Consider the following 20,050-nt stretch of genomic DNA (forward strand, 5'->3'; position numbering starts at 1 on the left):
TCTTAGTATCAATCCAAACTGCAAGCAATTCAAATTAAGTAGATACGAATACTCTCCCCTTCTGTAAAAGAAATGAAGCCCTAGCAAAAATCACCTACGGGTACACCTACATTAGCATCTCGGTTTAGATCAGGAGTGCTCTTTTGAAGTGAATCATCCAATCATCTCCACTTACCCAGTTTTGTTTCATATTTTGAACATGTCTTGGAGCACCAACCACTCCTTTTGGATGAAATTAAAAAGGCAGATGCACTCCAACCACAAGCAGGCATGCAGTCTAGACCTCAGCTAGTCCAAAGGAACTCCTCCTGTCTTTAAACATGTGGACTGAAGTCTTTGGGTCCTCAGCATTTTAATTATTGTGCTCCACAAATCTGCTTCTACAGGACTGTACTACTTGCCAACGGAGTTATAACCTACCACTTCAAAAACACCCTTCTTAGGTTCTCATAACTAGGCACAGAGACACCATTTAATGAAGTTACCCTGAACTGTGGAGGTCCACACAGAACGGGATTCCACCATAGCCAGTTCTGAATTTCTCAAACCTGACTCAGTTTTGCAAAGTACAAATTCAAATGCCTTTTGGTACCTGTCACACTGAGCACTGGTGTCTCCATGTTGCTGAACAGAAACATAGACACCTTAGAACAGCCAGGAACAGCTCAGATTTCTTCTTTTAACTATCTAAACACGTATATGCATATTTAGGTAACTAGTCTTTGTATGAGTTTTAAAGGGGAGCAGGGGGGAGAAGGACAAATAACCCCCTTCCCAAAATGTTGCAGGTAATTTTCTGTACTTTGACCACATACCAATTCCACTGTCAGTAATACACAAATTATAAGGTTCCTGTAACAATGAGTTTTAGAAGTCACCTATATGCCTTTTAAAAAGTAATCTTTTCCCTAATACTGCTGAGAATTACAGTTTTTGGCAGATGTCCTAAACACCGTTCCTGTTGCAGTCTCGGTCAAAACTGTCTAGGCTCTGTGCCAGCATTGTAAGAAAGCCTTCAATTTTACTTTAGGAAGCAGCAGGAGGGGGGAGAAGAGAAGGGGGGTGGCAGAGGGGGCAAGCATAAGAAACTTGTCCACGGAGATTATCTAATGCACAAAATTTTTCCTAAAGAATGTTAAACAGGTATACCCAAACATACACTTACTCCATACGAGCAAAAATTACAAGAAAGCAAGGCTTGGTAAAAATCTCCACAAAGTGATGGAAGCCCAGATATTCAATGCCTGACATTAATCTTAACTCATATTACCAAGCTCTTCATTGTTTACTGACTTCATCAAAACAGGGGGGGTGAGTTAAGGACAGAGTGACAACATTTCAATATTTTGGCCTTCAATTGTGCCACAACAGTGGTGTTTATCTAAATATGTGTCTACCACCCTTCCCCCATCTTAAAGAGCTTGTTTTGGCTGTTGTTTTGTTAAAAATCACTTGAGAACATACGTTTTTCCAACACAAGATCCAACAAACCAAGTGGGGTTTTTTGAAAGCTAAACGTGAGCCTCTTTTTTTAATTCACTTTAAGAACAATACCCCCACCCCATCACCTGCAAAAGGAAACCTTTATAGCTCATAATTCATATTTATGTCTCCAAGGGAACCAGGCAGAGATTATAGACTCAATAAAAGGTAAATTTTTTTCTCTTACAAACTTCACATGGTTTACTGCGTAACCTTATTCAATAATACATCAACCTACATCACGTGCCGTCTTGCGGCTGCAGAAGTTGTTAGTTCTGTTTTGTATTTGAAAAAGCAGGACTGATTAAACAAAACTTTCAGGTAACTGCCTTTTCTTTTTAATTGCTCATTAAATTATGATTTCCGCAACATCTCCAGAAAGTTCAACCCTGTCCAGCAAAAAGGTGCATTGCTTTGTTTCCACTTCTGCAGCAGCATTTCCTTTATTTTAAAAAGACATTCCAGATTTTAAGAGGCACTGATTACTAAAGTTAAATGACCTAGTTAAATGACCCTTCCCTTGCCAAAACAGTACCACCTGCAGAACCTTAGACATTAAATGTAACTTTTGCCCCCCTTTGCCAATATCAATAAAATATTTTCATATTTTCCTAACATCTTATTATTTGCCCCCACCCCCCTCCCTGCACAAAACTGCTACAGAGCCACAGCTGGAAGCACTACAATGTTCATCTTGGCAATCTTAGAAGGGTGGGGAAGAAACAGAAGAGAAACGGAGTTTATAGGCCTCCCCCTTGTCCCTCCTTCTGGCTTCATGTGTGGCTGAGACTTTGCTACCAATCCCTCCTTATAGCAGCACTAAACTCACTTGTACATTGAAAAAGAGGGATAAAGAGAATTATGTGGCCTGGAAATCTATTTGGAACTTTGTATTATTTGTTATGTAAACACGTCACGGGATGCAAATCAACATTTGGTCCTGGCTGCATCCTCGTTAAACATTACCAGGATTTGGAAAACCAGACTGGGTGTAGTTTTTCCATCATTGGTAAGTGAACAGTTGAAACAGTCCCAAGCAAGAGGTCATTTAAGGACAACTGGAATTTGACCCTGCACTTCCTGAAGAGCCAGGGGATCGATTTCACTTCAGCTCTGTGTCATACCCAGCTCTGGCCTGAAGAACTGTTCTGAAAAGTAACTCTAAAGCTCACACTGCATATTCCATCTACGCATATCTATAAATGCACATGAGATCTTAGGAGTTGAAAAGTATGACAGAACAACATTGTACATGTACAGTAATTTTCTTTCATCTTCTACTAGTGTATGGAAATTGCATACCTACCATACCACAAAAGTATGATTTATGTATTTGTACTTTTTGCAGAATTGTAATTTTAACACTGATTTATAAATATAGGTGGCTTTTAGTCATCATGCTACTATGTATGATGAGAATAACACATAAAAAAAATGGGCTCCTACCTACCATGAATGAGTGCCAAACAGAGATGTTTAAGAAAGCTTTAAAAGGAAATTTGAAGCATGTCATGGCCCCAGAAAAAGTAACCTTGAGAAAAAAATCCACCTGGGAATAATTAATGTCTCCCCTTCTCTACAGCCACCTGAAGTCTCAACTTGCTTCCCCTTCTTTGGAGCAGACACCACGACACAGCCTCCCCCCAAATACCCTCAATAAGCCAGCTTTGGCGCCTTTTCCCTCCATAGGAGCTGCTGGATATTCAAATGCTTTGGAAGATGCTTACATTAAAGTAGCCAGACATGGATTTAAGTGCTTTGCTCTACATTTGCCAGTGGATTTGCACATGTTGTTTTCTTTCCTAAGATGTGCTGGGGCTACAGGGAACTCTTTTTAAAAGGGCGGGGGAATGGGAAACACAAGCTGAAGAGGGGCGTCTGCCCCCAAGCTCCAGCCTCCTGTCTCTACCTCTTCCAGCCGCCTCCTCTGCTCCTTCTGCTGCTCAATGCGCTTCTGCCTCTCTGCCAGCAGCTGCCTCTTGTACTCCTCCTGCTCGCGGAGCTGCTGCTCCTGCAGCAGCTGCTGTCTCCGAAGGGCCTCGGACCGTTCCTTGTTTTCCTGCTGTAGTCTCAGGAAATCACGTCGGAGGGTTGATTCTCCAGGCACATTGACAATGGAACTGCAAAAAAAGAAAGTTAAAGCCTCCTGTATAATAAAGCCTGATGGACCATTAAATACCTTTTCCAAAGCAAGGGAACATTAATAAAATATAGCATGATGTTAAATTTTAATCTCATTTCTTTCGGAGCGAAGACACTGGATGCATGTCAAATACATGCTCTCAGCGGAAGGAGTGAAATGAGGCCAGGCAAAATAAGGACCAACTCTGACATTGTCAAACCCCTGACCAATTATATTTGCCATAAATCTCCCTCCATCCAGAGCTTGCTGGCTCTAAGCCATATGAGGGGGAACTTAAAAACCTTTAGCAGTCACGGAACAGGCATTCAGACCCTTTGGGTGGTTTGTGTGGCTTGTGCGTGCGCTTAATAAGAGGCAGAAGTTTAGCATGCTCCTGATTTATAGTCACAGACCTCTGGAGTTACTTGTAATGGACTGCCCAGAGCCCTCCCAAAAGCAGTTATTACCTTGGCTCTCCTTCTTGTTCAGGCACTTCCTCTTCTTCTTCCTCACTTCCACTATATTCATACTCTGTCTCATCTAATGGGAAAGAAACAAAGGCCTAGATAGTGCTTATCTTTAATTTTAGGACTGTGGGGAGCTGCAGTAGTGCCTTAGTGAACTGGTTCCTATCCCCTTCAGTGAGAAGATCTGTCACAGACCCTAGAACTCATTCTACATATACAAGCCCATCTTCCCACACTTGTAAAGCAGCACAGTTCTTTGCATCAGACTTAAAGGAATTTCCCTGAATGACACCAGGTTTTATATGTAAGACCTGGAGAACCTCGGTACCACCTGAATAAAGAGCACAGGCTGCCCGAGACATTTGCTTCATAGCTCTTGTGATGGGTTATTTCCTGTGTGTCTGATTTATGGCATCATTCCAAGAATGAACCTACCACAGACTAAAAAAGGGAAAGGCACATATGCCAACATCCTCCTAAATACTGTTTAATGCTTGTATGGAAGAGGCAGTGGCCCAGAAGTGAGTAAATTTAACTTATCTGAAAATAAGACATTTGAATTTGATACTTTCTCTGTAGAGGACAGAACAAAACCTAAAAGCCTGCTGATAGTCAAAACATGAATTTCAAAAGAACCTTTGAAGGATTTGGAGCTTTTCTAGGGGTGAGGATTTAGAACGCAAAGCAGGACAAAAATATATATTTTTAACAAGCTGCAATACTTGATTTTCAGAAGCTGCATACCTTTCTCTCCTCTCTTCTTCCTGGTCCTGTCTATATGGTCCTTAAGCTGGATTCGGACTTGCCTTTCATTTGGTTGGTCACGTATAAAGGGATGTTTCAAGAGTTGTTCTGTAGAAGGTCGCTGCATGTAATTCTTCACTAGACAACCTTCTATAAAGCTGAAAAACTTTTTTGACCTGAGAAAGCAGGGAGGGAAAAAACCAAACCAAAACACAATCACAGGTAAAACTCAGTTCATTTTTTCTGTTCCTCCTCAAAGTCTAATTCCTTTCCTCAAAAAGCATCACATCCCAAAGAATGGTACCAGTGCTGTCTGCAAGTATGCCTCCTAAACAGAGCTGAGTGTGCTCCAGCTTAACACTAGGCTGGATGGACAAAGGGCTGGATGGGCACAGGGCAATGCCCACATACCTGCAGTGATTAGACACAGCCTCACAGTAATGTGCTGTCCTTCGCAGGCATAATTGCCCTGAAAGGCAGGATCTATTAGTGAAGGCAAATCATGCAAACCCAGCTCTGCTACTTCTGGTCCGCAGCTGGGTAGCATCCAGGTTGCTCGGAGCACGGGCAGGGCAGCTCCGGTGTGTCTCCACCTGCCCATGCTATCTAAGGGCAAGTCTGCTTCAGAACAGCTGTGCTGAAAGCCACAAAAACTTCAGCCAACATTCCCCTGACACAAGCAGCACCACGCTGCTTTTGTATGCACCTAGGCTCACCGAGATAGATCTGTGAGAATTTAACATTATTTTATTTTTTACCTGAAGAGCCACACACAAAAAAATCCATGCAGAACAACAGGTGGGTATTGAGCAGCGTTGTCTGTTCAACACAGGCACCTGGGGTCAAATTCTCACCGACACAATTTAAGGGCATGAACTAAACTGAGCCTCCTGCACGTCGCATAAAGTGACAGTGTATGACAGTTAGCTAAGCTGGAGCACCACCCTCCTAAATTTGCACTTTATTTGAACCCTGGAAAAAAGACCTCTGCAAACAGAAATCACCAAAAAAGCTGCCTTGCAAAACGCCAATACTGGAAACATTCGTAACTGCATTTTTCATCATTTGGCCTATTTTCTCATAACCTGGCACCAATCACACTAGCAAAACAGTGGAGTCACAGCAGCCCTGGCTTTGGGCAGAGTCACTTTTTGACTGCTAGGGGCTCTCAACCTGCTCCTGTGTTTGGGTGGCAAACCCCTCCACTACACGGTTATGGGTAAAACCAACAGTTTCCATCCACTGCTTCACTTTCCTAATGTAATTTAGGAGGCTGAATTCAAGGTAACTTTGTTGTTTTGGGGGGGGGGGGTTATTCCTCACGCCTTAAGTGTTGTTATTATTATTCTAAATAAAAGGTTAATGAAAGGCTTATGCAAATACTGTATATGCATCTTTATTCCTTTAACATATACAGAAAGCAAGTATGAGAGACAGACAGGGATGCCTTGACAGTACAAGTGCATAAATAAGTCAACCCAGGCAAACACCAAGCCCAGCAAGCCAGCCAAGTTTATGTTATGTTGACATTGAATAGGCAATCAAATCACTTCATTATTTTGACAGGATCACAGCATCCTGTGATCACATTCAATCTATATGAAACCTCTTTCTAGGGAGTATTTTTGTTTCATATGTGCCAGTTGTAACCACTAACTGGGAGGAAACCCTCCGATACTAATGGATTCTTCTCAGCTGGCAAGAAGCGCACACTCAATTCCAATCGTTTACAATAATTATAGTAAAAGCCTTCATTAGTTTTAATAGCTCCTTTCAACTTAGGAACTAGAACACCATAGTACTGTTCTGTTTCTGTGTTATGACACATCTGAGAAAACATACTGTATATAAAGAGTGCTGCGGGAGTTTATATTTTAAAATATGGATTCATTTGTCACCTTAATACAGATGCTGCTCTGTCAAGAAAAAAAAGCTTCGTTTTTGTTTTCACACAATTTGAGATAAAGTTTCTCTGGGACAAACAGAACTAAGTAAATAACACATGCTTTTTATTTCATGCTTTGATTCAGTGGCACAGAAGATAACAGGGTGATTTTTGCTAACTTAAATTGCTTTACAGTTCTGTGGAAGCAGTAATAAAACAGCATGCAATGAGACACAAGAAAACATCACACTACAAAAAGGGCTACAAACAAGATATAACTAATACATACCATTTCTTGGATTTTAACCGTGGGGGAGGGTTCCTGGGTATCAGAAAGAGTGCCCTCATGGGATGCATGTCACAAAGCGCTGAAGGAAAGAAAACAGAACCAAACAGAAACATAGACATTTTCTTAGCTGCTGTCTGTCAGTAGCATGGCTTCAGCTTCCACAACCATTCCCACCATGCTGACTGCACACACTCCAGATGCAGACAGCAAAACAGCTAAATGGCATTAGCCCAAAATGACAACAATTCCACAGCTCAAATGCACCAAGGGAGGCCCCCAAAAGACAAAGAGATCGAGGCACGGATTAACCTTCAGGATCAACCATGATGGGAACATCTGTGCATGGTCCTCCTCCAGTCTCAAATCATCTAACTTACGTTCTGGTCAATAAAATATTGGGTGATGATGGTGACAGAAGGGAAGAATGACACAGTTACTGTTTCATACAAACTTCCCTCCACCTGCCCTTCTCTCCCATTATGGAGGATGCCTCATTTTTACTCTGAAGACTTGGAGGCTTTCTTAACTCCAAGGCCTGACAGTTTTGAAGCATGGGAGGATCTCTATCAAAAAAAAAAAAAAAATTATTCCATGCAGAACTGAAACGTGAACCTGTGACTTTTGTCAAAAAAAGTCCCCTTGGTTTCAGCTGACACTTAGGGGGAGTCCGGGATGTCTCCTGGACAGCCTTTCCTCCTGTTCCATAGCAAAGCACCAACACAAGCAAACACGGGAGCAGGGGGAGAGGCTGCCCAAGAAAGGTCACTAGAAGCAAATCCTCTGTTTTTACTGTCTCCCTATGTTTGACCTCTTGCACCACCAGTCTTAGCTTGAATGACCACTGTAGGAAGAGGTAATGTTTTCCACACAATAGAAATTCAGAAAAAACAGACTGATGTGAAGAGGATTCTGGATTCAAAAATAATGGGCCACAGCCTTGGCAGAGAAACCCCTCAGATGCCTGTGGATTCCATTCGGCCACCAAGCTTAGAGATGGACTCCAGCCACCGCAGAGGACAGACCAAGGCAAGAGCTGCTCAGCATTTATGTTGGATCTTTGATTATTTCTTAAATGCCCCTGCTTGCACTTTTTACATGAAGAGCGGCCAAGCTCTGTTTCAGTTTAGAAATAAAATATTATTGTCCAATTCTGGGCTTACAAAACCCACAGACAGAGCTTTTAATTGAAAGCCATCTAGGCAACCCAATGCACTGAACAAAAAGGTATGACAAAAAGGAGGTCAAGTGGTAGCTCAAATGCTGTTAATACAGCGCTGGCTGAGGTGTCCTGGGAGCAGCTCTCACATGGGCATTCATGCAAACGTGCAATTAGGAAGAAAAAAAAAAACAACAAACCCTCAGACTTCCTAAAACATGAATCAAAACAAGAGTGTTGTGATTCAATTTATAAATATTACATTAACAACAACAACAAAAATCAGGCAGCAGCTATAATGAAATGACCATTTTTAGCTAGGAAAACATCAATACTTCAACATGATTATTTCAAAGACATGTTTCAAGCTGGGCAGTGGTGTGGTGGTGGTAGTTGTTTCTAGGTATCTTAGGCTGTTATTTTTTAAATACAGACCTCCAGTTGGGGGTGAGGGTAAGCATATTTGCTAGTTCAATAAAGACTTTTGTTAAAATTACCATTAAAAGCCAAAACGTCATGCCCAATTTCTTTTTAAATCTTTTTGTCCTCCTTGTACCTATCTGCTGTCTGCCTCGATATACAGAAAGAATAACTATGTCAGAGGAAAGTAAGCTATAAAAAGTTGTGCGTTTTTGGTTTCCAGGTTTTTCCCCCCCAAAAAAACCCGTATCAGCTGGTAAGTGTTCTCAGGCAGGGAGCAGTAAGTTCAATACTTTGTACTGCAGATGGATTTACAGTTTAAGTCATGTCACTGCTAAGGAAGATCAACACCACCCACCAAATAGTGGAAACAAAAAGAGAAGCAATGTTAGCATTACCCAGACCGACAGAAAGCCAACACAGAAACAATTGCTACAGATGCTTTTTTCATTAAGGTCGGTTTTCTCGAGGCCCCACTGCCCCTCTCTCTGGCTGAGGTTTCAGCATCCCACGCCAGGCCATACACGAATTGGAACACAACTCCAAAACACAATATACTACCCATAGGAAGGAAGTCTGACACTCGATTAGCTTCCAAATATTCCTGCTATAGAAATTAAATTACTGCAGTCTGCACTGTAGTGCACAGTCCTATCTTTATCAAAAGCATTGCTATTTATGGGAGTTTATATTTATAGGGCAGGCAAAACCAAAGAGAACAGAAATAACATGAGGATACTTTCAGAAACCTCAATACCAGGCTTAGATTACAACCAGCATCTCCCAAGTATATGTTTCAGTCTTAATCAGCCCACTGGAGAAGCAGACGCATCACTTACGGGGAGCTCCTTCTGCCATCTCTATGGCTGTAATGCCACATGACCAAAGGTCACTCTGCATAAAAAGAGAGACACCATATGTTAGTAGGTGGATTTACCCATTCAGACAGTAAGAGAGTACTATTTACAGAGGCCCTGTAGGTGAGACTGAAACCAAATACCATGGCTATTTAAATAATATAAGTTACTTTTTCTTGTAACAGTGTCATAAAATCCTACTTTTCATATCATATATATATGCAGAAATGCACACACGTATTCATATGGAGTATGCAAAAAAACCTTTCCAATAACACATAAAAAGATATTCACATTATGACAATGAAAAATACATTTGCCTGAAATCTACATCTATGAAACAACAGAATTTTCAATATTCCATTGTTTACAAAGGATTGAACAAGGGCATTGCCAGGGCACGCAGAGATGCAGTTAGAAAAGCAAAAGCTCAGCTCAAATTGAAATTGGCTGGAGATGTCAAAAACTACAAGAAACAGTTCCTCAGGTACATAAACAACAAGCAGAAACAGAAGGAAAATATTGGCCCACTGCTAAACAGGGGAAGTGAATCAGTCACCACCAACAACATTTTCTTCACTGCTGCCTTTACCAGCACTGCTGGGCCTCAGGCCTTGGGGACAAAAATCCAGGCTGATGCAAACACAGATCCACTGCCAGTGAAGGAAGAGTTGGTAGGTGAGCTATTCCAGGAGCTTGACCCCATGTATCGGTGGGCCCTGACAACATCCAACCAAGAGCACTAAGAGAGCTGGCTGACATCGTGGCGAGGCTGCTCTCCATAATCTTTAAGAAGTTCTGGAGATTGGGAGACATCCCGGAAGACTGGAAGAACGCTGACGTCACCCCCATCTACAAGATGGGCTTAAAGGAGGATCCAGGAAATTACGGGCCCATCAGTCTTACTTCAGTCCCTGGGAAAGTTATGGAACAAATCCTCCTGGGGGGCTACCACAAGTCCAATGAAGCACATGATTGGAAAAAGCCGGCATGGATTTACCAAGGGGAAATCACACTTGACAAACCTGATCACCTTCTACGACAAAGTAACCTGCTCAGTTGATGTGGGGTGAATGGTGGACATTGTCCACCAGGATTTTCTCCAAGGCTTTCAATAGTTTCCCACAGCCTCCTCCAAGAGAAGCTAATGTGATGGTCTAGGCAAGCGGTCTGTGGGGTGGGTGGGGAGCTGGCTGAGAGGCCGCACCCCGAAGCTGGCAGTAAAGAGCTCCCTTTCAAACTGGCAACCTGTCACAAGTGAGTCCCCAGAGATCAATACTGGGTCCAGCGCTGGTTTATAACTTCATAAATGATCCAGATGATGGGATCAAGTGTACCCTGATGAAGTGTGCCGATGATACTAAACTGAGTGGCAAAGCTGACACTTCGGAAGGGAGAGCCACTCTGCAGGAAGACCTGGATAGACTGGAAAAGAGGGCTAACATGAACTTTATGGAGCTCAACAAAGACCAGTTTAACATCTTGCACCTGGGAAAATACAATTCAGGAGCGCAGCACAGGCTGGGATCTACCCGGCTGAGGACTGGTTCTATGGAAAGGGACCTGGTGATCCTGGTGGACAACAAGCTCAGTATGAGTGAGCAGTGTGCTGCTGCCGCAAAGCAAGCCAACAGGATGCCGCGCTGCATCAACAAGGGCTTCACCAGCACAGACAAAGTCATTATCCCACTCTGCTCAGTGCTTGTCAGGCCACACCTGGAATACTGTGTTCAGTTTCGGTCCCCGCTATGCAAAAAAAGATATGGACAGGCTGGAGAGGGTCTGGAGAACGCCGGCCGTGAAGATGATCAAAGGACTGGGAAGCCTGCCATAAAGGGAAAGGCTGAATGCACTGGGTTTGTTCAGCCTTGAGAAAACAAGGCTTAGGTTCCAGTATTTGAAGGGCGGCTATAGAGAAGATGAAGACCCCCTTTTTACAAGGAGTTACCTGGAAAAGATGATGGGTAATGGGTACAAGTTACTCCTGGGCAGATTCCAATTGAACACAAGAGGAAATTTTTTCACAATGAGAACCATCAGCCATTGGAATAATCTCCCCAAGGAAGTCATGCATTCCCCAACACTGAACACTTTTAAGATTCAGCTGGACAGGGTACTAGGCCATCTTGTCTAGACCATGCTTTTGCCAAAAAAGGTTGGACCAGACGATCCTTGAGGTCCCTTCCAACACAGTATTCTATGAATCTACGATTTCCCTATAATAAATTCACATAAAACACCGTACCTGTTCTCCCAAACAAAAGACAAGAGAAAACAAAAGACTACAAACACTACAGGGCAAATACCCCAAAACCTGGCAGGTCTTTTTCAGTGTCTAAACCAGCAAATAAATAAACAAATACAGATTAAGGGAATATACCTAGTCCTGAATTTTTTCTGCTCTCAGTAAACAGCTTTACCTAGGAGAATAGCCATCATTGCTAAAACTGCAAGAAGTCTCTGTTGGACACATTCTTTGAAGCCAAAGCGAATGCTCCTTCCCTACCATCTCAGCTTTGCTTGAAACATTATGAAACAAGAGTCCTTCAGTGGGAGCCCTTCAAGATACCACCTCTGGCCAGCACCCTTGATTTGGGAGAGCCTGGGCGAGAGCCAGGAGGGTCAGACACAGGCAAGAGCTGGAAGAGTTCTGGTGAGGAACCAGCTCCAGAAACTCCATAGCTTAAGGGGCAAAACACTAGAGGAGGCTGCTGAAAGACAGCTGTTTTTGAGAAAAGCAGTCTTACTTTCTGGTCATAACAGTGAATTTAAAAAAAAAATAGTTAAAACTAATGAGCAAACAAGGTCTTCTTGTACTACAAGCAGAGAAACATTTCTAATGATCACATTTTCAGACCCATCAAGGTACTCTTTTCTCTTGGTCCAATCCAGTCACTTAAGCTAAACTACACAGCCTCGTGATCTTACAAAATCTTCCCACCATGAATTTTTTGGGGGACAGAATCCTACAGGCTCCGTGAAGAACAATAAACAGGTGTTTTTCAGAAGCAGAAGGAGTTATTTTTCACAGCACTACTGCATTAGCAAATACTGCAGAGAGTTCTTTCTCCTTTATTAGATCATTTAATAGCCACCCTTCCTTCCTAATAACTCCATCTGCAAAGATATAAAGCATTATCTTTAGTACAAAGAGTTGATGGATGTAAAAAGTGATTAAACGAAAAGAAATAGGATCAACCTCATCAATCTTAGTCAAATGGTACAAAAACACCAATTCAAATAATATGTTTTTTAAAAATACATTTAGACACACATAAACATACTGATAGCTAACACCACTATCAATCTCAGCAAATTGATGTAATTGATCTTTAGCTCTAAAATTCATTGTAAGACCTTAATCACAGGCCTTCTGATACCTTTGTTCTCCTTGGTTAAAAGTTGGAACAACTGCATTAGTCTAAGAGAAGATTTTTTAAAAAGCATATTTTCACATTTCTTTTTTCCTTGTGCATTCATTAAAGCAAGCTGAGAAGAACTTTTAAGATTACAATTTGCCTTCAATAGAGAAATTTAACTTTAAATACACATACATAATACTCTTATGGGTAGTGCAAATATCATCAAGTCAATTATGGTTTTGCAGTAATTAAATCTTTGGTCTGCAGCAAACACGTAAAAAATTATCTTTGTTGAGAAACGCTGTGATGGATAAATTTTTAACAACATGTATATGTATCCTGAAATCAGGAACAGGTACAGTTTAAAGAGCTCATTCTGTACTTCACTGGCTCTCCAGACAGTGGTTCTATTTAAGGCAACACCTAAAATGTACTGTTCTGGGTTACTACAATAACTGGGACATAGTCTAACACAATTTAAAGTACAATCATTACACAAATTAAGAACATGAGCTTTTCCAGCTAAACTCTTTTTTTGCCATCTCGGAGCACCTACAGCATACCAAAATCCTATACTACTTATGTCTCAAAGCTATGATAATACAAGTAATAGCAACTGTTAAAGGTCACAATTTGACCCATACCTTGTACTCCTGTAATAAGAATGTACCTACACAAAATAGTATTACTCCTACAAAGCATAAGAAGTCTCAAAAACTGCCGTTGTTCATGTACATTCATATGTTCATGCAAGCGTATAGGTTTTGTATGTTGGCTCTTTTTTTTTTTTCCTCTAAACAGGACTCTCTTACTCTGTAGTCATACGTAGCATCTGGATTTTCATCACAGGCGATAACTTCTGGAGCCATCCAGTACGGAGTTCCAATAAAAGTGTTTCTCCTGCCAACTGTCCTGTCCAGCTGAGCGCTCACACCAAAATCCACTGTGGGCGGGAAAAGAGTAAAATAAAATAAGAGGGGAAAAATAATGCAGTGACTACTTCTGTAAGGTGATTTGGAAATAAAACCCTATGGATGTTCCACATGGGAGAACCATGCCGAAGAGAAATATGATGAGCCCTTATGGTTCACATGCAAGGTACTTGGGCCATAAGCATCAAGGGACATTGGCAGTGTATGACCACCTCCCCTGCACATCTCACCATCCTGCCTGTACCGGAGGGAGCATACAGCTGCAAAAATACTGCCTGGGAGGGTGCAAAAGGGCTACTCCCTTCCCAAATGGTGAAAGCAAGCACCTTTGCCTATACAGAAGGAGCTGCTTCCCAAAGGTCTCTCTCATGCTATGGAAATACCACACGCATGAACATCTTTCTCTTTCGGCTGTCCACTTTTTCCGCTCTAAAATTGGAGAGCAAAAATCATCTGTTGCTCAGGGAATTGCTCTCTGCTCTAATACACAGAGAAGACGCATTGATAGGAGCAAAAGATGAAGATTACTGAAGAGGTGCTAACTTGGAGCACACACAGATTTCAAAAGAGATACCCATTTCATTACAAGGCAATTACATTACAAGGTGGTTTCCTCCCTTCAGTTCTTCCTGCTCATGACCACAGTGATGTATGTCTTTCGATAGCAGTAACTGCGTCTGCTCTAGGAGGGCTGTGTCAGCTTCACTGTATCCGTCATCTGAGTGACACTGACCAAATGGTGGAGACAAGTTTGGTGGGAGCAACAGTTTGGGAGCTACTGTGCTCCACTTTGGACCAAAAGGAGGAGAGCTCTCACGAGAGCTTCCTCCTCCAGCAGCTAGTATGTCTTCCCATGACTTGTGCTGCAGGAAGGTGTAATGCAAAACAGAAGGGATGTGGGCTGGGTGGGAGGGCTTCAGCATGGCTCTATATTTAACTGGAAAAAAGGTGGCGAGTGCAGCATGATACAAACACAGAAGGTTAAAGTGTGCAGTAACTGGCAGAGACAAATTAGAGAGGAAGAAAAAAAGAGTATGTCCACTCGGAAGGGAGAGAAGAGGCCAGGGATGAGCACAGTTTTCGGCAGGCATGCCAGAGCTGGAACTGCATTTTGAACTTGATGCCACAGCTCACTTGAGAGTGCCATCCAGATCCTATTTTTGTGTCCAGAACCTGAACAGCAGGTGCTATTTTAATTAAAGAGAGACTCCCATCACTTTCTGAGTCCAGAATAAGGGGAATCAGAACAAATCCAGTCACGCACAGCTCGAGGGGGGAAGCAAAACAATCCCCTCACTGATTCTGGCATGAAAGCCAACATCTTATAATGAAATGCAACAATAACCTGCACTCCATCTTCCTGAAGCAGGAGGAAATACGTGCAGGGCCTTGATCCATGTGGGAGCAGTAACAGAGTGCTCATGCTACAGAGCATGTTGCAGGGCTCTTAAAGGATAAAATTGATTTGGGAACATCATAAAACCAAAGGCTGAATGAATGAGGAAGTGGACGTGTGCGTCTACTTACCAAGTTTCACTTCTGCATTCTCTGTTAACAACACGTTTTGCCCTTTGATATCCCTGTGAATCACATGATGGGCATGAAGATGTGCCAGCCCCTGCATTAAGAAGAAAGAGAGGAAGGAGAAGACGTTCAAAGTTAGGCTCTTGCCTTAGCAACAGACTACCGATACCCAGCACCCCCAAAGCCCACAGCACTGGGTCTCTTGCACAGTGGCTGGGTGCAACGGGACCCTTGGGAGCCTTCTAGCAGCATACTACCCACACAGCTTTTGGCGCACAGACACGGGCCCCAGGTCATGAACATGCTGTCCTAAATACAGCCCAACATCTGCACTGTGCAAACACCTCTCAGCTGTCACATGAAGGAAGTTCAGCTCCCAGAAAGTGTCCACACAATGACACTGTAAATAACATCAGCGTCAGCGTATGCCACTGACATTTGACACACACAGGGTCACCCAGAATTTAGTCTGGGGAAGGGGGGAAGAGAGCTGGAGGGAGAAAGGAGGCAGCATCAACATGCATATATGCACCCCCGAGAAGGGGGTGGGAGGGTGATGGACAGGCAGTTATGTTTGAGGGCAAGGGACGGCTGATGACAAACAAAAGCTCTGCTGCAAAGCTGCAGTTCTCTTCTCTAGCCTCCATAAATACGAAGCCAGATTAATTGTTCCTCAGGCAAAAAAAACATGCAAAAAAAAAAAAAAAAAAAGTATGAGCATTACACTTTCCAAAGGAAACAAAACCTCCTGGCATACGGTGCTTTTTGTTGAGACAGCACCTGGATGCATGCCCCAAAGCATTAGCCATGTGGAGGGAGGGCTGAGGAAGACATATGTTGCATTTTACTCTCTAATGTAATTGGGAGAACAACAGGCAACCCTCTTAGCAACTGCCTGTATTTTGGTTTCTCCTCAGCTCTCTGCTCGGAAAATTGTAGTCTCCGGTGGGATCGTCTTGCCTGTTCAAGTTGCCCTCATAGGCTTTTAATGTTTTATGAAAAATAAAGAAATAGAACCTTTACAGCTGCAAGAGGTTAAGAGAGTAGTGGTTGCTGTAGAGAAATATTTCCTAACACATGTTCTTCATTAAATGATCATTTACCAGTTTGCCTACATAACCATTGGGCTATTTTCTTTTTTTAAAACAGTTAACGAGTGTGACAGAAAAACCACCCTCCACAGCTCCTCCCCACACGTCACAAGTGAATCAAGTGAACGGCTGATGTCCCCGAGACCTTTTGCTGGCTGCTAATGCTAAGTGTGGTCTTATTTTTCACAGGAATGAAGGCTTTTCCACAGCTTCACACAGGATACTTTTTAAAGCCTTCCACTACCTCGACCCAGCCAGGGAAATAATTGTCTGTTCTCTCCAGAGTACCATTTAACCTTACTGAAAAAGCACATTTGGATTTGTGAAGGGCTGGGAGGAGACAAAGGGGCACATCTCCATTCTCCTGTAGCCCCCAGGCCACTCCAACCACACAGGGATCCACTGGGTTGACCCTCACCTGTGTCTCCACCTGCACCAATCTTTGGCACTTTAGCTCATTTTGACTTTCTGTTACACAACCCCTCTCCTGGCTCTGACAAACTCAGTGTCAAATCAGGTTTTGCAACGTCTCATAGCAATGTGAGTTTAGCATTCCTTTTTTCCAGATATTCCAGTTCTTGCTGGCGAGCAATTAAGGCTCCTTCTGCAAATCTCTCACAGGAATGAGAAAATAGCTTTCACCCAGCTCTTTTCTGAGGTAAGTAATTTTTTCCTCTTCTAACCAAGCATGACTACTTTATCTAAGGAGAACCTAGCATGAATGCAACATAGCATGCAATACCTCCAAGGTCACACAGTTCTCAAATCAAGCATAAGATCAGTCCTGCAGAAGTTAGGTTTCCTCATATTAAAGCACACTATCCATTTGATTTGAAATACAACTGTCAGTAGGTATTCAACCTTTCTTCTCCCTCGTAAACAATTCAAAATGTGTCAGCAGTGGGACTCCCTCCTAGCATCTGGAATTAAGAGCAAGAGACCAGAATAGTACGTCTCCTTCCCTCACCATCTTAAAAATCGCCAAGGCAGAGCAAACGTGTAACACAGACAACAGCAGCATTGATTTATGCGAGAGCCAGTGGTGGTTTTCTTTAACATAAAGCCCTTCAGAACTTCCTTTATGATGAGACAATTGAACAAACATACTGCGTATGGTATGGGTAGGAGGCAATTTGTTTTACAAAGAAGCACGAGGAAAATCATACCAGATTTACTTAGCCCAGCAAACAAATGCCAATTCAAAAAGCACTTAAACTGTACCAACTGGAAATTAAATACGAAGAGTAATTAGTTAAAGCTTCAGTTTTAAGAAAAACTGGAAAGTGGCATCCCTCTTCCTGAGAAACTTTTGCAGCGCCATCTGCTAGCACTCCACAGTGCACAGCCACATACGACGTAGCTGCTTGCTCCAGACAGACTGCAGGAACACGCAATATGCGAGTACATTGCAGCACAGAAGTCCTGACTGCTGGCCTGAGCCAACAACTCCCTCTCTCCACAGACTTCATTAGGAGTAGAGAAAGACGGCTGCAAACACATTTGGAAAAGCCCGTTCTGCACCCTGGTGTGTTACGGCACTGTTACAACCTCAGGCTTCTCAAAAACAGTGTCCATACTGTTTCACAGCTTCTACAATAGGTAAGGTCACTGGTTCTTCCGCTGGCTTCTCTGCTATAACAACTGCTATTTTCTTCAAGACTGCTGTTACCATACAGTACAACTCACACCAATTTAAATGATGTGGAGCAGACATCTATCTGCTCCTACACACTCTCCAAGAGATGACATGGCTAACCGGGACTGATCAGAAACAGCTTCTTGCAGAACCTCAAGCTAGGCTACATCCCTGTAAGACTGTTTCTATGTTTTTAAGTGGAGCAGAGTATTTTCCTTACCCGGAGAATCTCTCTGGAGATATACGCTATCCAGTCTTCTTTCAGAGTATTCCCTTTCGTGTTCTTCACAAGGTCTGTGATAGAGCCTGCTCCACAAAACTCCATAACAAGCTGCAAAACAAGTAAGAACATGCAACTAACATTAAACACAGTTCCAGCTGTCCAGCAAAGCAAAATAATCAGGTTGCAGCACTGATTTGGGAAACCCTCGAAAAGAAGAGAGTATCATTTATTTTACATCTCTGCCTGGAAAATGGATTCAAACCAAATGTCTACAATGTGTGTCAGACATATATGGAATATGTCTCACATTAGTTACCACATCTTCAAGGACTGATTTAATCACTGTAATTTAATGCTGGGAATCTGGATTTGCTCAGCTATGCAAAATGCATTAGCAGCAACAGCAGTAAGAGCACATCCAATGCTGAAGGAATCAAACTGATCACACCATTGCAACACATCTTACCCTTTAACTCCCATTTATTTGTGGAAGAACATGCACTGATGTCTGTACCCTGCCATTTCAAACCCAAACTTCAACCCTCTAGAGGGTGTAGATGAGGTGAGATGAGAAATGTAATGGGTACAATTCTCAAGTGCAGCTTTCTTTTTACAGTCGTACATTCTCACTGCTCAGATTGCCTGCCTCGTTCCCATGAAACATGTTACTATCTATCTGGGAAATGGGGAAAAAAAAGTTACTTAAAGAGCAAATCCACTGCTAATAACAAATCTTAGTTCAGCCATCTTCTTAAGGATGCATGATTAGCCTATGTGATTCACTTACCTATCTGTTCAGGCAAGCACCAAATTCTATTAGCTTGTCTTTCCATAATGTGATATTTCTATCATACTCAAACTGTATCCAAAAGGGAAAGACTTATGAACATGCTTGAGAAACATTTGCTTACCCATAGTTGGTCGTCATGTCCTGGAGGACTTTTCTTAATGAAAGCACCATAATAAGTTGCAATATTTCTATGATGAGAATATTTCTTTAGCATATTAATCTCCAGTTTGATTTCTTCTTCTTCGTCCTTTGGAAAAAAAAAAAACACCAAAAATACACCATATGCATGATGAATTTCCTCTTTCATGCAAGTACATTATTTTAAAGTTCAATTTATATCAGCATCATGCTCAGTAAACACATCCTATGTTCATGCCATCAAAATGTTGTTTATTGAGATGGTCTAAAACAGAACTTACTTTCACAAGTTTTCAGTAGTGTAAAAAAGCAAATGAAGGATGCACTGGACTTCACCCATGATGGAGCAGGACAGGGTCTGCTTAAAAACCCTATGCTTGTAATACCTTAAGCAAATACAGAGCTAGCAGGCTTTCATTCTACACAATCCAGAGAACCAGAAAACCAGAAAAATCTGTGAATTTATGAGAGAGGGGTATTACTTCCATCTTCCTCATTTTTTCTAAAGGAGAATTTTGAAAATTGCAATCAGTTCTATTTAAATGCCAGACAGCAGCTCAGACCAGGCAGCTGCTGAAGCAGGCCCTCTGAGGTGGGTCCCACCTCGGTGCCAGCATGGGGCTTGCACAGGAAAGCAGAGGTGGAGTTCAGGAATTCCCCTCACTGCACGGACAAGGCATTTGCCTCGTGCACCAGTTTCCTCCTCCTCCATCTGCCTCCACGGAGGAAGAGCAAGTGCATTAGGAAGAGAGGGCCAGGGGCCGGGGCGGTAAACAGGATGCTGGGACACAAAGACAGAGGAAGGATTTCCCCCAGCTCCCCCGGCCTCAGTGAGGTGCCAAGCAGAGAGCAGCTCGGGTGAAGGCAGGTCATCTCTTCAGCAAGCTAAAGTGGATAACACTATGCAACCGCTCCTTTAAAACACCCACAAT

The 20,050-nt window shown here is 42.5% G+C and overlaps 1 protein-coding gene across 12 annotated transcripts in view; it reads right to left on the reverse strand.

Moving 5' to 3' along the window:
• Positions 1-20,050, reverse strand: part of MAP4K4 (mitogen-activated protein kinase kinase kinase kinase 4) — a 170,877-nt gene that overhangs the window by 42,963 nt on the left and 107,864 nt on the right. For all 12 annotated transcript variants that reach the window (XM_040584713.1, XM_040584705.1, XM_040584712.1 and 9 more), the window contains exons 4-12: positions 19,102-19,227; positions 18,188-18,298; positions 15,244-15,334; positions 13,597-13,727; positions 9,405-9,459; positions 6,990-7,068; positions 4,816-4,991; positions 4,072-4,144; positions 3,392-3,602 (exon numbers count right to left, since the gene is read on the reverse strand). In XM_040584713.1, the coding sequence (XP_040440647.1) occupies positions 3,392-3,602; positions 4,072-4,144; positions 4,816-4,991; positions 6,990-7,068; positions 9,405-9,459; positions 13,597-13,727; positions 15,244-15,334; positions 18,188-18,298; positions 19,102-19,227 (1,053 nt within the window). The remainder of the gene's footprint in view (positions 1-3,391; positions 3,603-4,071; positions 4,145-4,815; positions 4,992-6,989; positions 7,069-9,404; positions 9,460-13,596; positions 13,728-15,243; positions 15,335-18,187; positions 18,299-19,101; positions 19,228-20,050) is intronic.

This window comes from Falco naumanni, chromosome 2 (genome assembly GCF_017639655.2).
Source record: "Falco naumanni isolate bFalNau1 chromosome 2, bFalNau1.pat, whole genome shotgun sequence".
Taxonomy (NCBI): domain Eukaryota; kingdom Metazoa; phylum Chordata; class Aves; order Falconiformes; family Falconidae; genus Falco; species Falco naumanni.